General features: G+C 55.8%; 6 protein-coding genes across 6 annotated transcripts; 4 read left to right on the top strand and 2 right to left on the bottom strand.

Moving 5' to 3' along the window:
• Positions 1-610: 610 nt before the first annotated feature.
• BCV69DRAFT_279250 (hypothetical protein) lies at positions 611-1,168 on the top strand (the record flags this gene model as incomplete). Its single annotated transcript, XM_025491234.1, has 1 exon — positions 611-1,168. One exon carries the CDS (start codon positions 611-613, stop codon positions 1,166-1,168), a length of 558 nt encoding a protein of 185 aa, XP_025345164.1.
• A 466-nt stretch (positions 1,169-1,634) lies between these two features.
• Positions 1,635-4,649, bottom strand: BCV69DRAFT_279249 (hypothetical protein; the record flags this gene model as incomplete). The annotated part of the gene is made up of 1 exon (XM_025491233.1): positions 1,635-4,649. One exon carries the CDS (start codon positions 4,647-4,649, stop codon positions 1,635-1,637), a length of 3,015 nt encoding a protein of 1,004 aa, XP_025345163.1.
• An 889-nt stretch (positions 4,650-5,538) lies between these two features.
• Positions 5,539-8,024, top strand: BCV69DRAFT_285600 (hypothetical protein). Its single transcript, XM_025493442.1, has one exon. The coding sequence runs from the start codon at positions 5,998-6,000 to the stop codon at positions 7,708-7,710; it is 1,713 nt and encodes a 570-aa protein (XP_025345162.1). The 5' UTR covers positions 5,539-5,997; the 3' UTR covers positions 7,711-8,024.
• A 517-nt stretch (positions 8,025-8,541) lies between these two features.
• On the top strand, positions 8,542-12,936 carry BCV69DRAFT_285599 (hypothetical protein). The gene is made up of 2 exons (XM_025493441.1): positions 8,542-9,252; positions 9,327-12,936. Exons 1-2 carry the CDS (start codon positions 8,929-8,931, stop codon positions 12,765-12,767), a joined length of 3,765 nt encoding a protein of 1,254 aa, XP_025345161.1. The 5' UTR covers positions 8,542-8,928; the 3' UTR covers positions 12,768-12,936.
• A 543-nt stretch (positions 12,937-13,479) lies between these two features.
• Positions 13,480-14,781, top strand: BCV69DRAFT_285597 (hypothetical protein). Its single transcript, XM_025493440.1, has 2 exons — positions 13,480-14,232; positions 14,363-14,781. Exons 1-2 carry the CDS (start codon positions 13,591-13,593, stop codon positions 14,630-14,632), a joined length of 912 nt encoding a protein of 303 aa, XP_025345160.1. The 5' UTR covers positions 13,480-13,590; the 3' UTR covers positions 14,633-14,781.
• Positions 14,782-15,724: 943 nt separating this feature from the next.
• On the bottom strand, positions 15,725-16,954 carry BCV69DRAFT_240107 (cysteine proteinase; the record flags this gene model as incomplete). The annotated part of the gene is made up of 2 exons (XM_025489992.1): positions 15,725-16,434; positions 16,522-16,954. Coding segments are annotated over 2 exons (1,143 nt in total), but the record flags the coding sequence as incomplete, so codon positions are not given.
• Between the last annotated feature and the right edge of the window lie 24 nt (positions 16,955-16,978).

Here is a 16,978-nt window from a genome sequence, read left to right as displayed (position 1 = left end):
TCTTCCGATTCTTTCGAGCGGTCGCGGTGCCCTCCAGCAGCCTCGCGCTAGTCTGTCGCCCAAAGCCGACTTTGATCGCTACACGACATAGGCTGCAAAGTCAGGCGTTTCCTCTTACGGGGCAAGAACTCCGCGACCAGCTAGAGCTACACGGGAGCAACGACATGAAGGTGAAGGAAGCAATCAAGGCTCGATGCATTGCTCCGTTGCCGATCGTCTGCCGGCTGTGAGTGTCTTTTCGTCCATACCGCAAAGCTCGGCTTCAGCAAGCGCCCGAGGCAATTGCTGCTTTGCTCATGAGCAGCCAGCGACAAGTCGATTTGCCGATGGCGCAAGAGGGAGGAATAAGAGTCAAACAAACGAGCGAGCTCGCATGAGATTGCTTAAGCATTTGCTCGTTGGCTCTCACGGACATCGTGGACTATATATGCTCCTGTCCTTTGGTTTGTCCTCCTCTTTCGAAGCTCAGCCTTAGCCTCAGCCTCAGTCTCATCTTACTGCAACAAACGCGCAGAGCTGGACTCTTCTCGCACCGCACGCTCGCTTTCACTTCACCTCATCTCAAAAGCTTCCTGCCACGCAGAGCATAGGCCCTACCGTCAAGTCGACCATGAAGCTCCTCCAAGCTCTCCTCCTCGCATCCGCCACACTGGCCGTAGCTTCCTGCAGCGCCCTCGCCGCCCCAATGCCTTCACCATCGCCTTCGCCGTTGATGCTCCCCACGTACGGACCGTCGAAGCCCCAGACTCCAACAGCGCCTGTGCTGAAGAAGGAGGGGACGAGCGTGCCACAGCCAGCCGGAGCAGGAGGTGGAGCTGGAGCTGGTAAGGAGGGGACGCTTGCCCCTACCGGGGAGAAGAAAGAGGAGGGCAAAGAGGAGAAGCCAGAGGGTCTACCCGCCCAGAAGGAGGAAGGCACCGGTCTTGGCGCTGGAGCTGGTCCTGAGGGAGCTCCCACTCCTGGTCCTAGCCCACTTGACGCACTTCATTCAGACGGCCCCTCACCCGCCAACGGTCCTGATGACGCTCCTGGCGCCGGCGATGGGGACGGTGATGCTCCTACCCGTCGTTCGCGCTCCACCGGCCGCGAACCTAAGCGTTTGGTCACGATGACGTCCCTGGCCCGCCCGCCTCCTCCTCTCTGGGTCAAGCGCCCCAATTACTACTAGGAACGCGTTGAAGGGCTTTCCCAAAGAGGACGGTCAGAGGGTAGCTCACCCTCAAGTTCTGTTGGGGCTCAGTGAAGCTGGCTGCACCTGCGTATGTATCTACGGCTTGGCGCTATGCTATGAACATTGGACGGCAATGGGGTGTCCATTAGAAGGGACCAGACGAATCCGCTTTCCTTGTAGCGACATCCGACACAGTATGATAAAGCAATGACATCGAAAATTGTATTGTGCCGAGCGAACAAGGAGTGCATGGGACCGAAGACGAAGAAGAAGTCAAAAAAGGTATGGTAAGAAGGGTGTAGGCGAAGACGAAGTACGATCTGACGAGGTGACAGGAGGAGACCAAGAGAACAATTGATGGTATGAGAGAGAGAGGGCTGAAGGTGTGAGAAAGAGGAAAGGTGACGATGGAAAGGCCGTGCCCAGAGCCCATGGCGAGGCCAGAGGGCAATAGCACTCCCGCTTAGAGGATGTAGAGAGTGCAAGCCTCCTTGCTGACCGTCTCGGTGATGGTGCTCGTGGAAGTGGAGAAGGCAGTAAGAGCAGTGTAGGTCGAGGGCGTAGCAGTGCTAGTCACCGTTGGGTCAGGCAGGTAGCTCACCGTAGGCCTGGTCACCTGTGGAATAGTGGAGGTAGTCACACTGTACACAGTCGAGACGTCTGTCACCATCCTAGTGCTCGTGACCGTATCGTACTGAGTGTAAGAGTCGCGAGCCGTCTTGATCTTGTCGGTCGTCAAAGTGGCAAACACGTACAGAGTCTGGAATGGATCGTAGACTGTCGAAGTCTTGGCAACGGTAGAGGTGGCCCAGGCAGTGAAGTCTGTGACGACAGTCGTGGCCGACAGAGTCTGTGTAGCTGTACCAGTGTAGTCTGTCACCACGTAGGTGCCGGACTTGTCGGTCACAGTAGTGACAGAATGCACTGCTCGGTCCGCCAGGCCAACGGCAGTCTCGACAGATCGCTTGTCCTTTTTGCTCGTCGACTTGGCCTTCTTTGTTGTGCTGCTGGCCTTCTTGGTCGAGGTGGACTTCTTAGAGGAGGTAGTACTAGATGCTTTCTTCGATGAGGTGGAAGAGGACTTGGAGCTACTGGTCGCCTTGGTCGAGCTACTCTTGGCGCTCGAGTTGCTCTTACCAGTCGAGCTGGACTTTGTGGTCGTCACACGACCGCCCAAGGCGCCATTGCCAAGAACAGTCGCAGTCGACGTGGGAGATGCAGTCGAGGCAGCCTCCACGATGGTACCGCACTGGGTAGCAGTCGTCGTGGTTGTGATTGTCGGAAGAGTGACCTGTGTGGTGGAATTTTGAGGCAAGGTGGTCCACTGAGTGACGATGTTTTTCGCTGGTCTGGTGATAGTTCGGAAGACTGTAGGAGTTGCTTGAGTCACGAACTCGGTCTTGACACCGGTGAGAAGGGAGCTCGTCGTCGATTCTACGCGCGTCGTTGTCACACCACCATAGAAGGAGGCAGCTGTGGGACCAGGCACGATTCGTGTACCCGTGTACGTCGTAGTGAGGTAGAATGTCCTAGTGTTGAGGTCTACGGTAGCAATTGGGGTGACCATGGATGTGTAAAGTGTGGAGATCGAAGAGTAGAGGAACTTCGTCGCCGAGTGGAAGGTATAGGTAGAGGTGGCCGCAGTGAGAGTGGACGTGGCAATGTCGTTCCTGTAAGCTTGCTGGAAGCTCTGCAGACCTCCGGTATTTCCATATACGTCCGAACAGCTAATCGAGAACGTCAAGACATCATCCTCTGGCCAGCCATTGCCGCTGTTGCCAAAGCGGAAGGTAGTCTGTGGATTACCCTTCGGGCTGGTCTGCTGCCATGTAAAGCCTTTGGTGGAGCGACTAGAGACACTCTTGACCACACAGGTTCCGTATTGGGTCTCATCACAGCTAGAAACGTAGCCGACAACGTACGAGGCATCGAGGACGTCGCTTCCATCTTGGGGATATGGTAGCTGGTTGACACTAGGTACAAAGGTGCTAGAGTACTCGGGTACGACTTGCAAAAGAGCTTGGCAGGAGGTAGACTGGTAGGGTGTGCTGGCGTTGAAGGTGATCATCTGTTGGCCAAAGCTGACATTGGTTGAGGGTCCCGGAGACTGCGAATACGAGACTGAATTGCTCGCCCATAGATTCGTGTCACCAGTGATGACGCTCTCGCCCAAGTAATCGTCCATGGTAGCGCTGCACCCCTTCTTGATGCCCAGATTGGTCGGGCAGTTGAGTGTTGGCTTGTAGGTCTTGTCCACAGACGAGACTGCAGTGGTGGTGTCGTTGCTGGATGAAACGACTTTGGGTGCGTCACAGTGCTCAGAGTACTGTCCGCTCATCTTGACTCCAATGGACAGGTAATCAGTGATCACACTGGGCGTGAAGCCGTTCAGGAGAGTATCAATGGGGACATAGAAGTAGCGACTTGTTCCCTGCGAACACTGGGAGTCGGAAGCCAGGCAAGCCGGATTGGCTCCAAAGTCAAAGAGGACCATACCAGAGGGGTAGACGATGTCCGTGACGACACTCGCAGAGCCTCGGCATTGTGTCACATCGACTGAGACGTAGCAGGTATAGCCAGCTGGAGGACTGATAGTGATAGCAACCGAATTACTGAAGTCCTGTTGAGCAAGTACCTCGGTACCAGAGGTGGAGCTTGAATCACTGCCAGTCGAAGTGGTTCCGCCAGTAGTGGTGTCCGTGCCACTGGACGAATCGGAAGTATCGACACTGTTGAAGCCCACAGAGATGCCCACGGACGATTCAGCACCGAAGAGCTCGAAACCAAGCGTGGTTTCGACGTTGCCGTTGACCTCCGATGACGAGCCTGATGACGAGCTGGTGCTAACCGTCTTCTCTGTGGTTGAATCGTATTGGAACGACTGTCCAGTCGAGCTCTCTGTGGTCACTGTAGTGGACACGGTATAGCCTTGCGTGACCGATAGTGAGATCTGTGTACCATCCGACATGGACCTGCCGTATGTGGAAATCGAGTTCTTGGAGCAAGTGCCTTCATCTGGGTAGAAGTTGACTTCGGCATTGAGGCCGTCCAGGCAGACCTGCGCTGGATTCTGGTCGTACTGCACGATGTCGACGTTGCGAAGGACTGACAATCGCGCGTTCCACCCTCCGTACGAGGTGCCATAGAACATATCGCTGCGGTAGGTTCTAGGTGTAGCGAAGCTAGTGACGGGGAAGTTGAAGAGAGAATTGGCGTTGTCCATCAATACTCGCAGTTGAGCATCTGTCAGCACCCGCAAGTCGTCGTTGGTTGCCTTTCGGCAGACTTCCGTCGCAGTCACCGAGCGCTTTCCCAGATTGTGAAGGCTGCGCTTGATCTCGGCGCGTGTCTCGGGAGAAGTAGTTGGTTTGACCTCGAGACCTCGGTCTGAAAGAGGCAGTGGCGTAGCATTGACCGATTGCCAACTGCTCAGGCCGCAGAGGAGGGCGGTGGTAACGCCAGGAAGTGAAAACTTCATGTTGAGGCTTGCTAGCAATCACTCTTCACCTGTTGGGATGGACGAATGATTTCTGAAGGAGCCTTTTTGGGAATTGCTTGGAGTTGCAAAGATGGGGGAGCCGATGAGGCGCTATACTTCAAGCCAGTGTCATTAAGAGGATCCGCTTGTGAATGAGCAGCAGTCTTGTCCCTGCTTAGACCACCTCAGCTCGGAGTTGCTTTGCACTGGCTCACGTTTCGAAGAGATGTTGAAGCAGAATGGCTCGCAGCTCAGTAGATCTTTGCCTTTGCCAGCCGGAAAAAGGCTCTGTGTCTACAAGACATGGTGATCTCGCAAGTCTCTACGCCGTCTCTCGTCCCCAGGGCAGCTTGTGCGGAGTCGGGAGCGTTCCAGGACATCGAAGCGAATATTCGAAGTGAAGGCTACCAAGCCACACAGCTACGGAAACTCTCATACAGCTGAGTAGAGCTTGCCCTGTCAAACCCAAATCTCCTCATACGGGCGTTTTCCGGAGGTAGGAGACTATGACCCTTTGTCTGGAGGAGCCAGTGGCGTTTGAGATCCACGGCGAGGGTGAATTGTTCGAACGGCGGTAAGACGACGCGGCGCAACCATGAGTCGACGAATTAACATGCAAGATTGCCTCTCCGCCTTGCAGGTCTGAGAATATCACTGGCGCGTGCCGCACAGGGATTGACTTGGGGTCTTGCTCAGAGGGTACCACAGGGAACCGCGGCTGCGTCTCCAACCCCCAAAGGAGTGGAACAGATGTAAATTGACGGTGGCTGACCCGCCCAAAGTCAGGCGCAGCCATGCCAAGCCGCACCACGTCGACGGGGTCTGAATCTAATCTGTCAGCATTGGTCCGCCGGCAAACCCAACTTTGAATTGACCTCCCGACCCCGCCGCCACTCCTTCGCAAAGGCCGGACGTGAGCGTACCAAGTCTTAGCGCTCTCAACGGTTGCTCAGACAGCCTCGCAAGTGCGCTGCACCTCGTCGCCTTCACGTAGAAGGCATGTACCTTCTTCGTAAGACGACATCTCTCTTTGGTCAGAAATATACCCGGGAATGTGGGCATGAACAGCAGAGCAGCGGAGCAAATGGGGACATACCTCTCCGTGCTCCGAGAGAAGTCTGAGGTCGGCGGGAGCAGCGGCGCAGACGCCACCCTCGCAGGTGAGATATTGGAAGAACCTTGCAACCACTCCGAAGATGTGAGCAGTACATTCTTGTGGGGTGGTGGAGAGCAGCTCGCAATATAACATCGTTGTCTCTCTTCAAGAGTTACCGCAAGACTCCCACCCTATTTTTTCATCGCAATCAACCTAAGCAACAAAGTCGAATCGCCGAGTCACTTCATCAAGATGCGCTTCACTCTTCTCACCCTAGTAGTTGCCTTCTTCCTTTCTGCCTCCTTGGCTATCGCAAAGCCCATCGATGGCGAAGTCGTGCGTCGGCAGTCATCAGATGACGCGCAAATCAATCAATTCTGTAAACGATTCAATGCGGCCTGTGTCGCCGTTTGCACGAGCGACAAGCGCGCTGGTACCACGACCAAGGTCGTACTCTCCTGTGAAGCCTCTGGAGACTGGTTCAACTTCGGCTGCAAGTGTGGAAACATCGACAAGACGAATTCGGCATTCAACAAGCTTGGCGGTTTGACTACAACCACCAAGACCAGTACCAAGAAGGTCACCACGACTTCTACAGCTAAGCCCACGGTCACCAAGACTAAATTGGTCACCTCGACCGGCTCAGCCACTACAACACAGATGTATTCCACGACGTCCACTTCGCACACTACCAGCACGATCAAGACCACGACCACAACCACGTTCCTTTCCGTAGTGCCAACGACCTGGGTCAGCACAGCAGTGTCAGTGATCCCCTACACTACACAGACGACTACAGACCAGACCTCTGCTTCGGTCCAGGGCCTGCCCATCGCGACAACGATTCCTTACAACGTCATCGAAGTCTCCCTCGCTGACCCTGCCGCCTCGCGCCGAGGCCTGGCCCCGCGAGCGGCAAACGCACTCTGCAGGAACTTCCTCGACTCCTGTGCTTCCGAGTGCAAGCGTGTCAGCTCGGTGCCCAAGACGCAATTCTGCAAGCGAACTAGCACGACCTTGTACTCTTACCAACTCGGATGTGTCTGCCAGAACGGCATGACCGAAACCAGGCACGCTCTAGCAGACATTGAGGAGAGCGTCGACATCGCCTCGACCATTCAGACCTTGACCTCCACTGCTACGATCACGAGGCCTACAACCACCATTCAGACCATTACCGGGTATAAGACTCTGACGTTCCTCGAGGAACTCACAAGCAGCTTTACCATCACTATCACTACCTCTACCAGCACCACTAGCACCTCGGTCACCTCTACCACCTATTCTCCTGGTACCACAACGTCCACCACCACTTATAACCCAATCGCAACGAAGATCAACACCTCGACTACCTTGCAGGTACTGTCTCCCACAGGTGCTCTGAGAGTTCGCCGCTCCTACGACGATGTCGCCGTTGGCTACGTCAAGACTTCGGACGCCTCTGGCAACCCCGTACAGGTAGACACATCCACCGGAGCCAAAGCTGACGCAGACTCGTATGTGCTGATCAAGGACTCCAGCTCCTCCGGCCTTTACCGTCTGTCTCGTACGGACTTGGACGACGGCCGCGACTACTCGATGGTCTGTGAGCTGTCCTCCAACACTGCCTCTACCACCTTCTCCACCACTTCCTCCAACTACTGCACCCTCGAGAGTCTGATCTCTCAACAGACTTCGGCCGGAGCCGCCTCTATGACTCCTGCAGGCAACTTCTTCCAGAACTCAATCGAGACGTTCAATTGGTTCCCTCAGATTGGAACGATCTCTGGCATGTCCGGCTCACAGCTCAAGGTGTACCCTCAGTGGATCAATCCGAGCTCACCCACGAAGCCAGCTACCTATCTGGTCGCTGGCGGTAAGAACCTCTTCCTCACCGGAGACCGAGCCGATCTTGCCAAGGACATCGGCACAAACTCGCCGAATGCCATCAATGTCGCGCCGCTGTACTTTGCCTTTGAGTCCTAAAGGTAGATGACATGGCAATCGATGCCATCATCCACACCATCTCCCTTCCTTACCTCCCTCCACATTCGTTCTTTCTTTCCACTGTCTCGTCGTCACCGTTCTTTGTTTCGCCTTCACACTCGAGCCGCTATGTGCGGCTCCTTCTATACCACTTGCAAGGGGAAAGCCTTGCTCTTCCACCGGTCTCCTCTTTTTGGCCTCACTTTGCAATGTCTTTGACTTCCATCACATTTTTCGCCACGCCCACTCTGGCATTGTCTTCTCCCTGTCACTGTCACTTTCTCGTATTGAAATCGAATGCTTCCCTTTCACTACGCCGCCTCTTGTCTGTTTCGCAATATCTGATAGCCCGTCCCGTGTCAGACTGTGTATGCGCCAGGATTTCGTGCTTCACTTCCAGGCTCTCTGTTCGTCCATTCCGATGCAGCGACCTAGGTTGCCTCTTTGCACGCACGAGTGGTCCGACTGAGCGACGACTCGACGCGTGGCTCCATCGCCCCTTCAGATGTCTCACTGGAGCATGCCAGCCATTTTGCTCATACCTCACCTCCAAGTAGTTCTGACCGAGACATAGAAATGGTCGATATGCTCTGCGAAGCTTCTCCGTAGTAGACGCAGGCGGAGCTGCTATCGAAGAGTGGTGCGGAGAGCAAGTGCAGGATGCCAAAGGCGACAGGATCTCTCCAACAAAGGCGGAGTTGAACGGAGGCGGAGTAGCAACCTGTACCGGTCCACGTCAAGCCACGTCGAATCGGGGTGGCGGAGATGAGATTGAGTTCACCCGCCAAGCCCCGCTGGTTGCTGACTGCTGCACCCACATTCCGACCTTTACGCTGCACGTCGTCGAGCAAAAGCTTCTCCTCTTCGCTCACGACAGACTTCGAGTGCACATCACTCAAGCGCAGATCCAGACTGCTGGAGAGAGGGTGGATGGTTCCAGTGAGGCTGCACTGCTGATAGTGAACACTGCAAGCCACAGGCACTCGCAATGAGCGCAGGAAAGGTGGGCCATGCTCGAGGCCACCGACAGGAATGGGGTTTCTATGGTGGGTCGAAAGAGACACTCGATGCAAAGGCAGACGTCTCTTCGCTCCAAGACAGACACCCTTTCTCCATACTTTCTCCTATCTTCATATCCTCTACGTCCCCCTTGGAGGCAAAGCAGATACTGCCACCTAGGTGACTCGCTCCCTCCGCTACTTTCTCGTCAGCATCACAATGAGACCTGCTCAAAGCGCTCTGCGCCTCACAGTGTCTGCTCTGCTGCTAGTCCTTCTTTCGGGACTCCAGACGACGGACGCCGCATCGACCTCAAGCAACATTCTCTCAGCACGACGTGCGGCTACAACATCCTGCTCGACCAAGAAGCCCTGCCCTGCTGACTCGCTCAAGTACTGCGATACCAGCTCGAAGACTTGTGTGAAGCAAGTAGCCGACGGAAAAGCCTGCACAAGCGACGCTGCATGCCTTCAAGGAGTCTGTCAGTCCAATGGCGTTTGCCAGTCGACCAGTCTGGCCAATGGGAAGAAGTGTACGGCCGTTGTGAGTAAACACTGTCTACTCTTTTGCTGCACGATGGGCTGACACCACACCTTGACCTACGCCCCCTCTGACAGACACAATGTACTTCTGGCAACTGCAAACTGACGCTTGCGAATCCTATCTGCGCTGCCAAGGTTGCCAACGGCTTCACTTGTGCTGCAGACTACAATTGCAGCAGCGGCAAATGCAATCTGACGACCAAGCTCTGTCAGGCCATTGCTACGACGTCATCTAAGTCCGTCAAGACTACCAGCTCGAGCAGCACGAAGAAGACTTCTGCCTCTTCTTCGACCTCTTCGACCAAGGCCAGCTCAAGCACTACGAGCAAGACGTCCTCTACCGCCACGACGAAGACTACCTCTACAACTTCGAGCACTTCGACCCCTCAGATCTCTTCGTCTTCCACCACAAGTGAAGATGCAACCACTTCTTCGACAACGACAACAGAGCAGTCCACACCGACTATCCCTAGCGTGACATATGCGGCAGCGGGTCCATATCAGGCGTGCACAGTACAGGGCGGCTGCCTTGGTGACGGCGCGTTCGTCTGCCAAAACGCAATCTGCACAGCTGCAGGAGGCTACCTCCAACCTTGCCGACCGGACAGCACGTGCACCTCTGGTCAAGATCTCTACTGCGCTGCCTCCGATGGCTTGTGCCACCGTACGACTAGCTGTGATCCCCAATGTGATCCCAACACTCAAGGCTGCTTGTCCTACGTGGTCAACCGCCCGGGCATGTCCTACGGTGCCTATCAGTGCGTCGACACAACGGGATCGGCTGGTGAGACCTGTCTGGCCGACGGAACCTGCAAGGACGACAGTCTCTCCTGCGAGTCCAGCAGCAACACTTGCAAGAGCAAGGTGGCATCGTCAACTTCCACGGCTCCTGGTGCGGCCCCCACCACATGTACACCAGCGTGCGATTCCACGAAGCAAGTGTGCTCAACTTTCACAACCAACAGCGGCACCACCTACGCCTGCCAGGCCGCAGGTGCTCGTGGTCAGCCCTGCCTTGGCGATGGGACTTGCTCGACTGATCGTCTTCAGTGCAACGCCGAGAATACATGCGAAGCCAAGCCACAGACGACGTGTGAACCTGCTTGCTCTGCGGCGCAAGTGTGCCAGCAGCAGAACTTCAACACCTTCACATGTATTGCCGCTGGTGCTCTAGGTCAGCTACCTTATGTGAATGGAACGTGCAACGCTGGTCTGCTCACGAATTCGACTACAGGATTCTGCGACTTGCTGCCGGCAGGCGCAGTCTGCACTGCCGATGCACAATGCTCTGACAAGGCCCTCCGGTGCCTTTTGACTGGCGATGGCAGTGGCACAAAGACTTGCTCGGCAGCAGGTCTCTCCGGTCTTGCCTGCTCTCGTACCGGCAAGTGCGACAGCTCCAGCTACTGCTACAATGTGACTGACACGTGCAACGCCTTTGGCAAAGTTGGCGATGCCTGCCCTGGAGGAGTCGACAGCCAGTGTGTGGGACCTCTCCAATGTCGCAGCAAGGTCTGCAGCGTCGTTGGCGCGCTTAGAACCCCTTGCTTCTCCAACAGTACATGCAGCGGGACTGACCTCACATGCGACATGACCTCTTCTACGTGCCTCTACAGCAGCGCCGCTGGAGTCGGCGCGACGTGCATTCAGCAGGCAGACTGTGCCTCTAGCCTGAGGTGCACATTGGCAACACATGGAACATCGACGTGCCTGACCGCCGGAACCAACGGGAACCCCTGCCTCACTACAGGAGGCTGTTCGGACAATTCGACCTGTGTCTCTGACGTTTGCCGGGCTTGGGGAGGTATCAACGCTACCTGCTCTGACATTGCCCCTTGCGTCGACGGCACTGCCTGTCTCAATGTCACAGTACCCCTAGACACAGCCTCCACTCAATCGACGTCCTCTCGTCGCCGCGATCTATCTCCTCTGATGAATCTGGGCACTCGACCTCTGGCACCCTGGCACCCGGTCTGGATGCTTCCACGAGATGACATAGAGACGACTCCCGCCCAGAACACCACAACTGTGCAACAGTGTGTGCGCCTAGGCTACGTCAATGACACTTGCTTCAGCAACTCCACATGCCGAGCGACAGGCGGAGCCGTATGCAACACGACTTCAATGACCTGCGGTGTCTATCATCCCAAGGTCAATGAGAGCTGCACACAGGAAGGCGTGCTGTCTCCGACTGGCAATGTCACGTGTGATTCGGGCCTTCGCTGCACTACAAGTACGAACATCGTCAAAATCTCAGGCAAATACGGCTTCCAGAATGTATCCACATGTCAACCTGCTGGAGGTTTGAGCCAGAGGTGCCTGCTCAACCAAACGGACTCTACATTGCAGTACTGCAACGCTGGCATGACCTGTTCCTCGAATACAACCGCCGGTAGATGTCTCAAGAACCTCGGAGAGTCTTGCGCCGTGGCCAACATCACCCAGTGTATTTCTGGAACCGTCTGCTCTGCCAGCAGCAAGACCTGTATCTCGGTTGGTGGTCTCGACGAGGGATGTATCAGCGATGCCGTCTGCAATGCTGGTCTGAGGTGCATCAACTCTACGGGCACTCCAACTTGCAAGACGAGGAACAATGCCACGTGCGAAGACTTTAGCACCTACAATCTGACCAGGATCTGTCCGGAATGCGACACACTGTGCTCGTTATCGGTAGACAGCGAGACGGTCTTGTGTAGCTTCCCAGCTGGAACTCCCTACAAATTCATGGTTCCCAGAGGTATTGATAATGTCACTGTCATTGCTCGATCCGGTGCGGGCGGTAACGGCACCATCTATGCTGCCAACTTCACGGGGATCAACACCACGATGAGCTCGAATAGCTCGACGACGGACGATCCGACCTCTACTAGTAATTCGACAGCAACGCCCGCATATGTCATTCTCAACGGGACTGCCTATCTGAACAATACGAACACGACGGTTCCACTGTACAAGAATGGTACAACATTCGGCGGTGTAGGTGCTTCTCTCACGACGTGGATGATGCTGGTGGCCAACCGCACCTACTCGATTACCGCTGGCGGCATTGGCAATCAGTACCAAGGCGGGTACAACGGAGGCGGCATGGGCTACTACGACAATGCTACCAACTCGTCATCGGGTGGTGGAGGTGGTCGGACAGAGTTGATAGATACCTTCAATGGCACACGTCTCGTCTGTCTGGGAGGAGGAGGTGGTGGTGGCTACCTCTGGGGCGGTGGTGCAGCCATGACCAAGGGCAACGGCACGGAAGGCTTCGGTCTTCCTGGCGCCTCCAATTCTACTTTGGGAATGGACTCGGCTGCGATTGGTCTTGGCGCTGGAGGAGGCGGGTGCAATGGTGGTACTGCAGCTTTCAAAAAGGATAGCGGCGCAGGTGGTGGTGGTGGTAATTCGAATCCTACAGCGGGCGTGGTGGTGGCAGATTATACCCACTATGGCAACGTGACGCTGAAGCTGTCTCCTTCGTCTGGATTCGTGGGACTTAGCTTCGCTTGCCCAGTCTCTACATATTGAGGACAACAGGGCAGCAGCAGCATGATGGGCCCCTCTCTATTCTCTTCTTACGTCACGCGCACTCTCATTGTTCCATTATGTTCATCTTTCGTCTTCGATTACCCCCTTTTCTTCTGGGCTATTGCTTCTTCTATTTGCGCCGGCTGAGCGCTTCTCAATGTCACCCATGAACTTCGCATCAAGAGTGATTCAGATTTGATCAGCAGCAGCAGCTGTACCCCACAGAGGTACGACGTGAACCCTGGCCTAGCGCGGGTCCCCACCCCCGGGTCTGACGTTCCGGCCAACCCATTTGCCAATTCCCGGGGAACCAGGCGCGCCGTGGTGGATGTGTCGGTTGTCGGAGTTGCGCGTCCGAAGTTGCGGAAAGGGAGGCGGAGGGGAGCGAGGGCAGCAAGAAAACGCCAAGATCAACACCGGCGGCATCTGACGCTGACGCGGGAAATTGCCAGGGCGGAGAAAAGAGGCAGAGGGGCAGAGGGCAGATACAAACACATACATACACAGCGGAGATGGACTTGGTTGGAATGGAAGCCACCACGGACGCAGACGCAGACAGACGCAGAGACAGATGAGGGTGGAATGAAGGCCACCGAAGCACAAGCACAGGGGCACACGCACACACACCCACACACACACTCGCTCACCAAACAGGGTCTGACATCGCACCCTTGTGTCTCTGCCCCTGTTCCTTCTTATACCTCTCCTTGTCCCCCCTTCGTCCTGTTTCCCCACTTTCCCTCCTGACCTTTCTTGAATCTTTCCTTCGTACAACTCCCCCCCATCTCGCTCTCGCTCAACACACTTCCACACACTCTTTACCATGCTCTACCGATCCATCACCGCCACTGCCGCCCTGGCCCTCGCCGCCAGCACCTCTTCCCTCGCTGTAGACATCCCCAGGGCCATTGCCCAGGATCTCACCCAGTTCGAGGCTCAGGCCCTCATCCCCGAGCCCATCGACTCGGACTACCTGGACCTCTCCTCTGCCCTCGTCCTCGCCTTTGGCTCTACCAATGTCACCACTGGTCAGCGCTTCGAATTCCCCGCCGACACCTCGGCCCTGGCCACTGCTCCCACTTTCCAGCTGGACGTACCCGCTAGCATGGCATCCCAGTATGCCGCTATGAACTTCACTGCTATGATCGTCGACCCTGGAGCGTACGGACAGACAATGGGAGGAAGCAATGTCACTCGTCACTACCTCGCCAACGACCTGCGTCTTTCCAATGGTAGACTTACCAACTCCACTCCTGCCATTACATCTTATGCTGAGCCAGGACCTGCAGCTGGAACTGGAGCTCATAGGTACATGGCATTGGTCTTTGCTCAGGAAAGTGGATTTGAAGCACCTGATGGTTTCACTACTCAGATGGGAGTATCTACAATGGAACTTGCCGACTACGTTGACGATGCCGACAACTTGGGCCACATTGTCGCAATGACCTACATCATGGTCGAGAACGTAAGTGCACGTGTAGAGCGGAAATGGAAAAGATAGAGTAACAGCTGCAAAACAAATTGTAGGCCAAGAGACCGACCCTTACTGACCCATTCTACTCGCTTTGCTCCGCCTTCCTCCTCCTGTCTCACAGACCGCTGACGGAACCGCAACCGTCAGCAGCAGTACCGCCGTCCCCTCCTCGTCCGTCGCAGCCGCCGAATCTTCCATTGCCTCTTCTCTCAGCCTGTCCACTTCGATGACCTCTGCCGCCAGTGGCGCATCGAGCTCGGCTGCCGGTGCTTCTTCGACTGCTGCTTCTAGTGGAGCAGTTGGAGCTGCTGCTGCCTTTGGTGGAAAGAGCGCAGTCATGGCCGCTGTGCTGGGTATGGCTAGTGTGGCTGTGGGCGCTTGGGCGCTTTAAAGCAGGGAGTTCCTTCTCCTCGACTCTTCGCACGTCGCACTCCATGCTCTTCACTTCACGGACTGCTGCAGAGACCAGACCAAGGGAACTGCACCCAATCCCCCAACCCCCCACCTCTTCCTCACTTCCACCCCTACCCCTCCGCCGCCCTCTTCGGACGGGCCCGCGTCCTCTTTGTACCTCTTCGAAATGACTCTGACCCCCCTCTACGAGGTACAATCTGCTTGTCTACTATTTGCTAAATTCTAAAGCACTTTACGACCTACCCTTACTTTCAAATTGATCTGTCTCTGTCTGAATTGTGGTAAAGGTGAAGGGTGAGGATCGAGGGGTGAAGAGGGAAAGCAGACGCACGATTCTGCATATCGCTGAAGTCAATGGTGATGCACAAGCAAGACTGAGGCGACGGTAAGCATTGGGGATCCTGGATAGCTATGATATTTGCAGCTGTGCTGCGCTATGCTATTCGGTGTGCACATCTAGTGCTATAGGCGACTATGTAATAGGGGAGAGAAATAAGCTCGCTCGCTCGCTCGCTCGCTCGCTCGAATGAGCGCTCTACCTGCCTGCCAGTCAATCGGGACGAATGTGTATACTGCCTCTCATCCTATCACAGCCTCTAGGCCCAACCACCGCAAACGACTCTTTCCTTCTCTCCCCATCTCACATCCCAATCTACCCACCCTTTGCCCCCTTACCTGCACCCCCACTCTTCATCGCAGCAGGAGCCGCTCCAGGGACAATGCGCTTCGCTGCGGGTCTAACCGCTTCTCCTCCTTCGCCGCTCTGCTGCGCCTGCCCCTGCGACTGCTTATCACCACTCTTCTTTGCAGGACGAGGGGAAGATCCATCCCCAGAAGCACTCGTCGTTGTCCGAGACCTGTTGTTGCCGTTGGCAGCAACCGCGGAGCCTTCGCTGGAGAGACGGAGGTGCCCGTTGGCTGCTGCTGCTGCCGCTGAGGGGGAGCTCTTGATGTGTGATGCTGCAGGACCACGGGAGCTGGCCCTGGACTGCGATGCCGATGCCGACGTGCTCGCTCCATTGGCGATCGCGTGGGCCAATTCTCCATTCACACCCGCATCGAGTCCCTGTCTCTTATAGAAGAGCAGGTAAGCCAATCCATCATGACCTCCATTGCCCCTCAGTGGTTGCCCCGCCTTCCTGCCTACGTGCTCCGAGGCGACGGGCCCAAAGGTGGTGTCGTCAAAGTGGATCCAGCCACTGCCGTCCTGCCGCAGGACATCGACGGTGTAGTGTCCTCCCGATGCGTACCTTCCATGGTGGTAGACGACGCCAAAGAGGCGATACCTGGTGGGGCCCTCGGCTCTCCTGGTAGGTGAGACCATCTCCCCTCCGATGTCCAGTGTGTCTGTGTACCCTACCTCCTTGACGTTCTTCTGCACACCTCCGACTTCATCGTACAAGAATCGTTTGAGATGGAGGACTAGGATGGGTGGAGTACGCTCGATAAAGACTTGCTTCGTGGCATCGACCAGTCCGCCTCTTGCTGGCGAGTAGACGCCAGGAATCGTTTCGGGAACCGTCAAGTTGAGCAGAGCATCTTCGATGGTGTGCACGTGAGACGGCTGGATGTCAAGCTGCAGCGGCTGGTACGGCTCCAGAGTGACACTGTCTTTTGCTCCTGGCGTACGGAGGACGGAACGCAGCTTGCCGCCGAACATACGAGTGATGGGAGACTCGGCATTGGACGTCGTCCGGGTAAAGGCAGTCTTGCCCTTTTGTCCAACTTCCATCCATCCTTCCTCACTGGGCGAGGCTGGGCGTTGCACCTCTCGCTCCTCTTCAATCTCGACATCGTCTTCACCGACAGGTGCATCGTCCGAGGATGTAGCAGCGTTTGTACTGCCAGCAGCAGCTCGTCTTGCACCTGCACCGCTCTTCTTCTGCATAGCAGCTACACGTGCATTGGACCGTTGAATGGCAGACAAGAGCTCTTCGTGTAGAGTATCGAGGAAGAAGCCGAGGAATTCTTCAGCATCTTCTTGGTGACCGCGTCTCATGAGGTCGAAGCGCTTGTTGAGCTTCATTGCCTCGTACACGTACTCTGGCACCAGAGGCTCACTCAATTGCGGATTCGGTGCCAATTCGCTGGCTCCTGTCCTCCCACCTCTGGGCCGCTCCGCAAGATGGAACTCCCTCAGAAAGTGTACCACGGCCTCCATCAAAGGTGTGGCATTGGCAAAGTCGGCGCTGATCTCATCTCCAACCTTTGTGAAAAGGTTGTAGAAGGGAGCGCAGAAGACGAGGACCTGCATGATAGCATTGGCGAAGCAGAAATTGCCTTTGTTGATGAGACCCCGAGGCAGGGTGAGGGGAGCAGTAAA

The sequence above is a fragment of the Pseudomicrostroma glucosiphilum genome (genome assembly GCF_003144135.1).
Source record: "Pseudomicrostroma glucosiphilum strain MCA 4718 unplaced genomic scaffold BCV69scaffold_19, whole genome shotgun sequence".
Classification (NCBI taxonomy): Eukaryota; Fungi; Basidiomycota; class Exobasidiomycetes; order Microstromatales; family Microstromataceae; genus Microstroma; species Microstroma glucosiphilum.
Note: the sequence above shows the minus strand (reverse complement) of the source record. Positions and strands in the feature narration are given on the sequence as shown.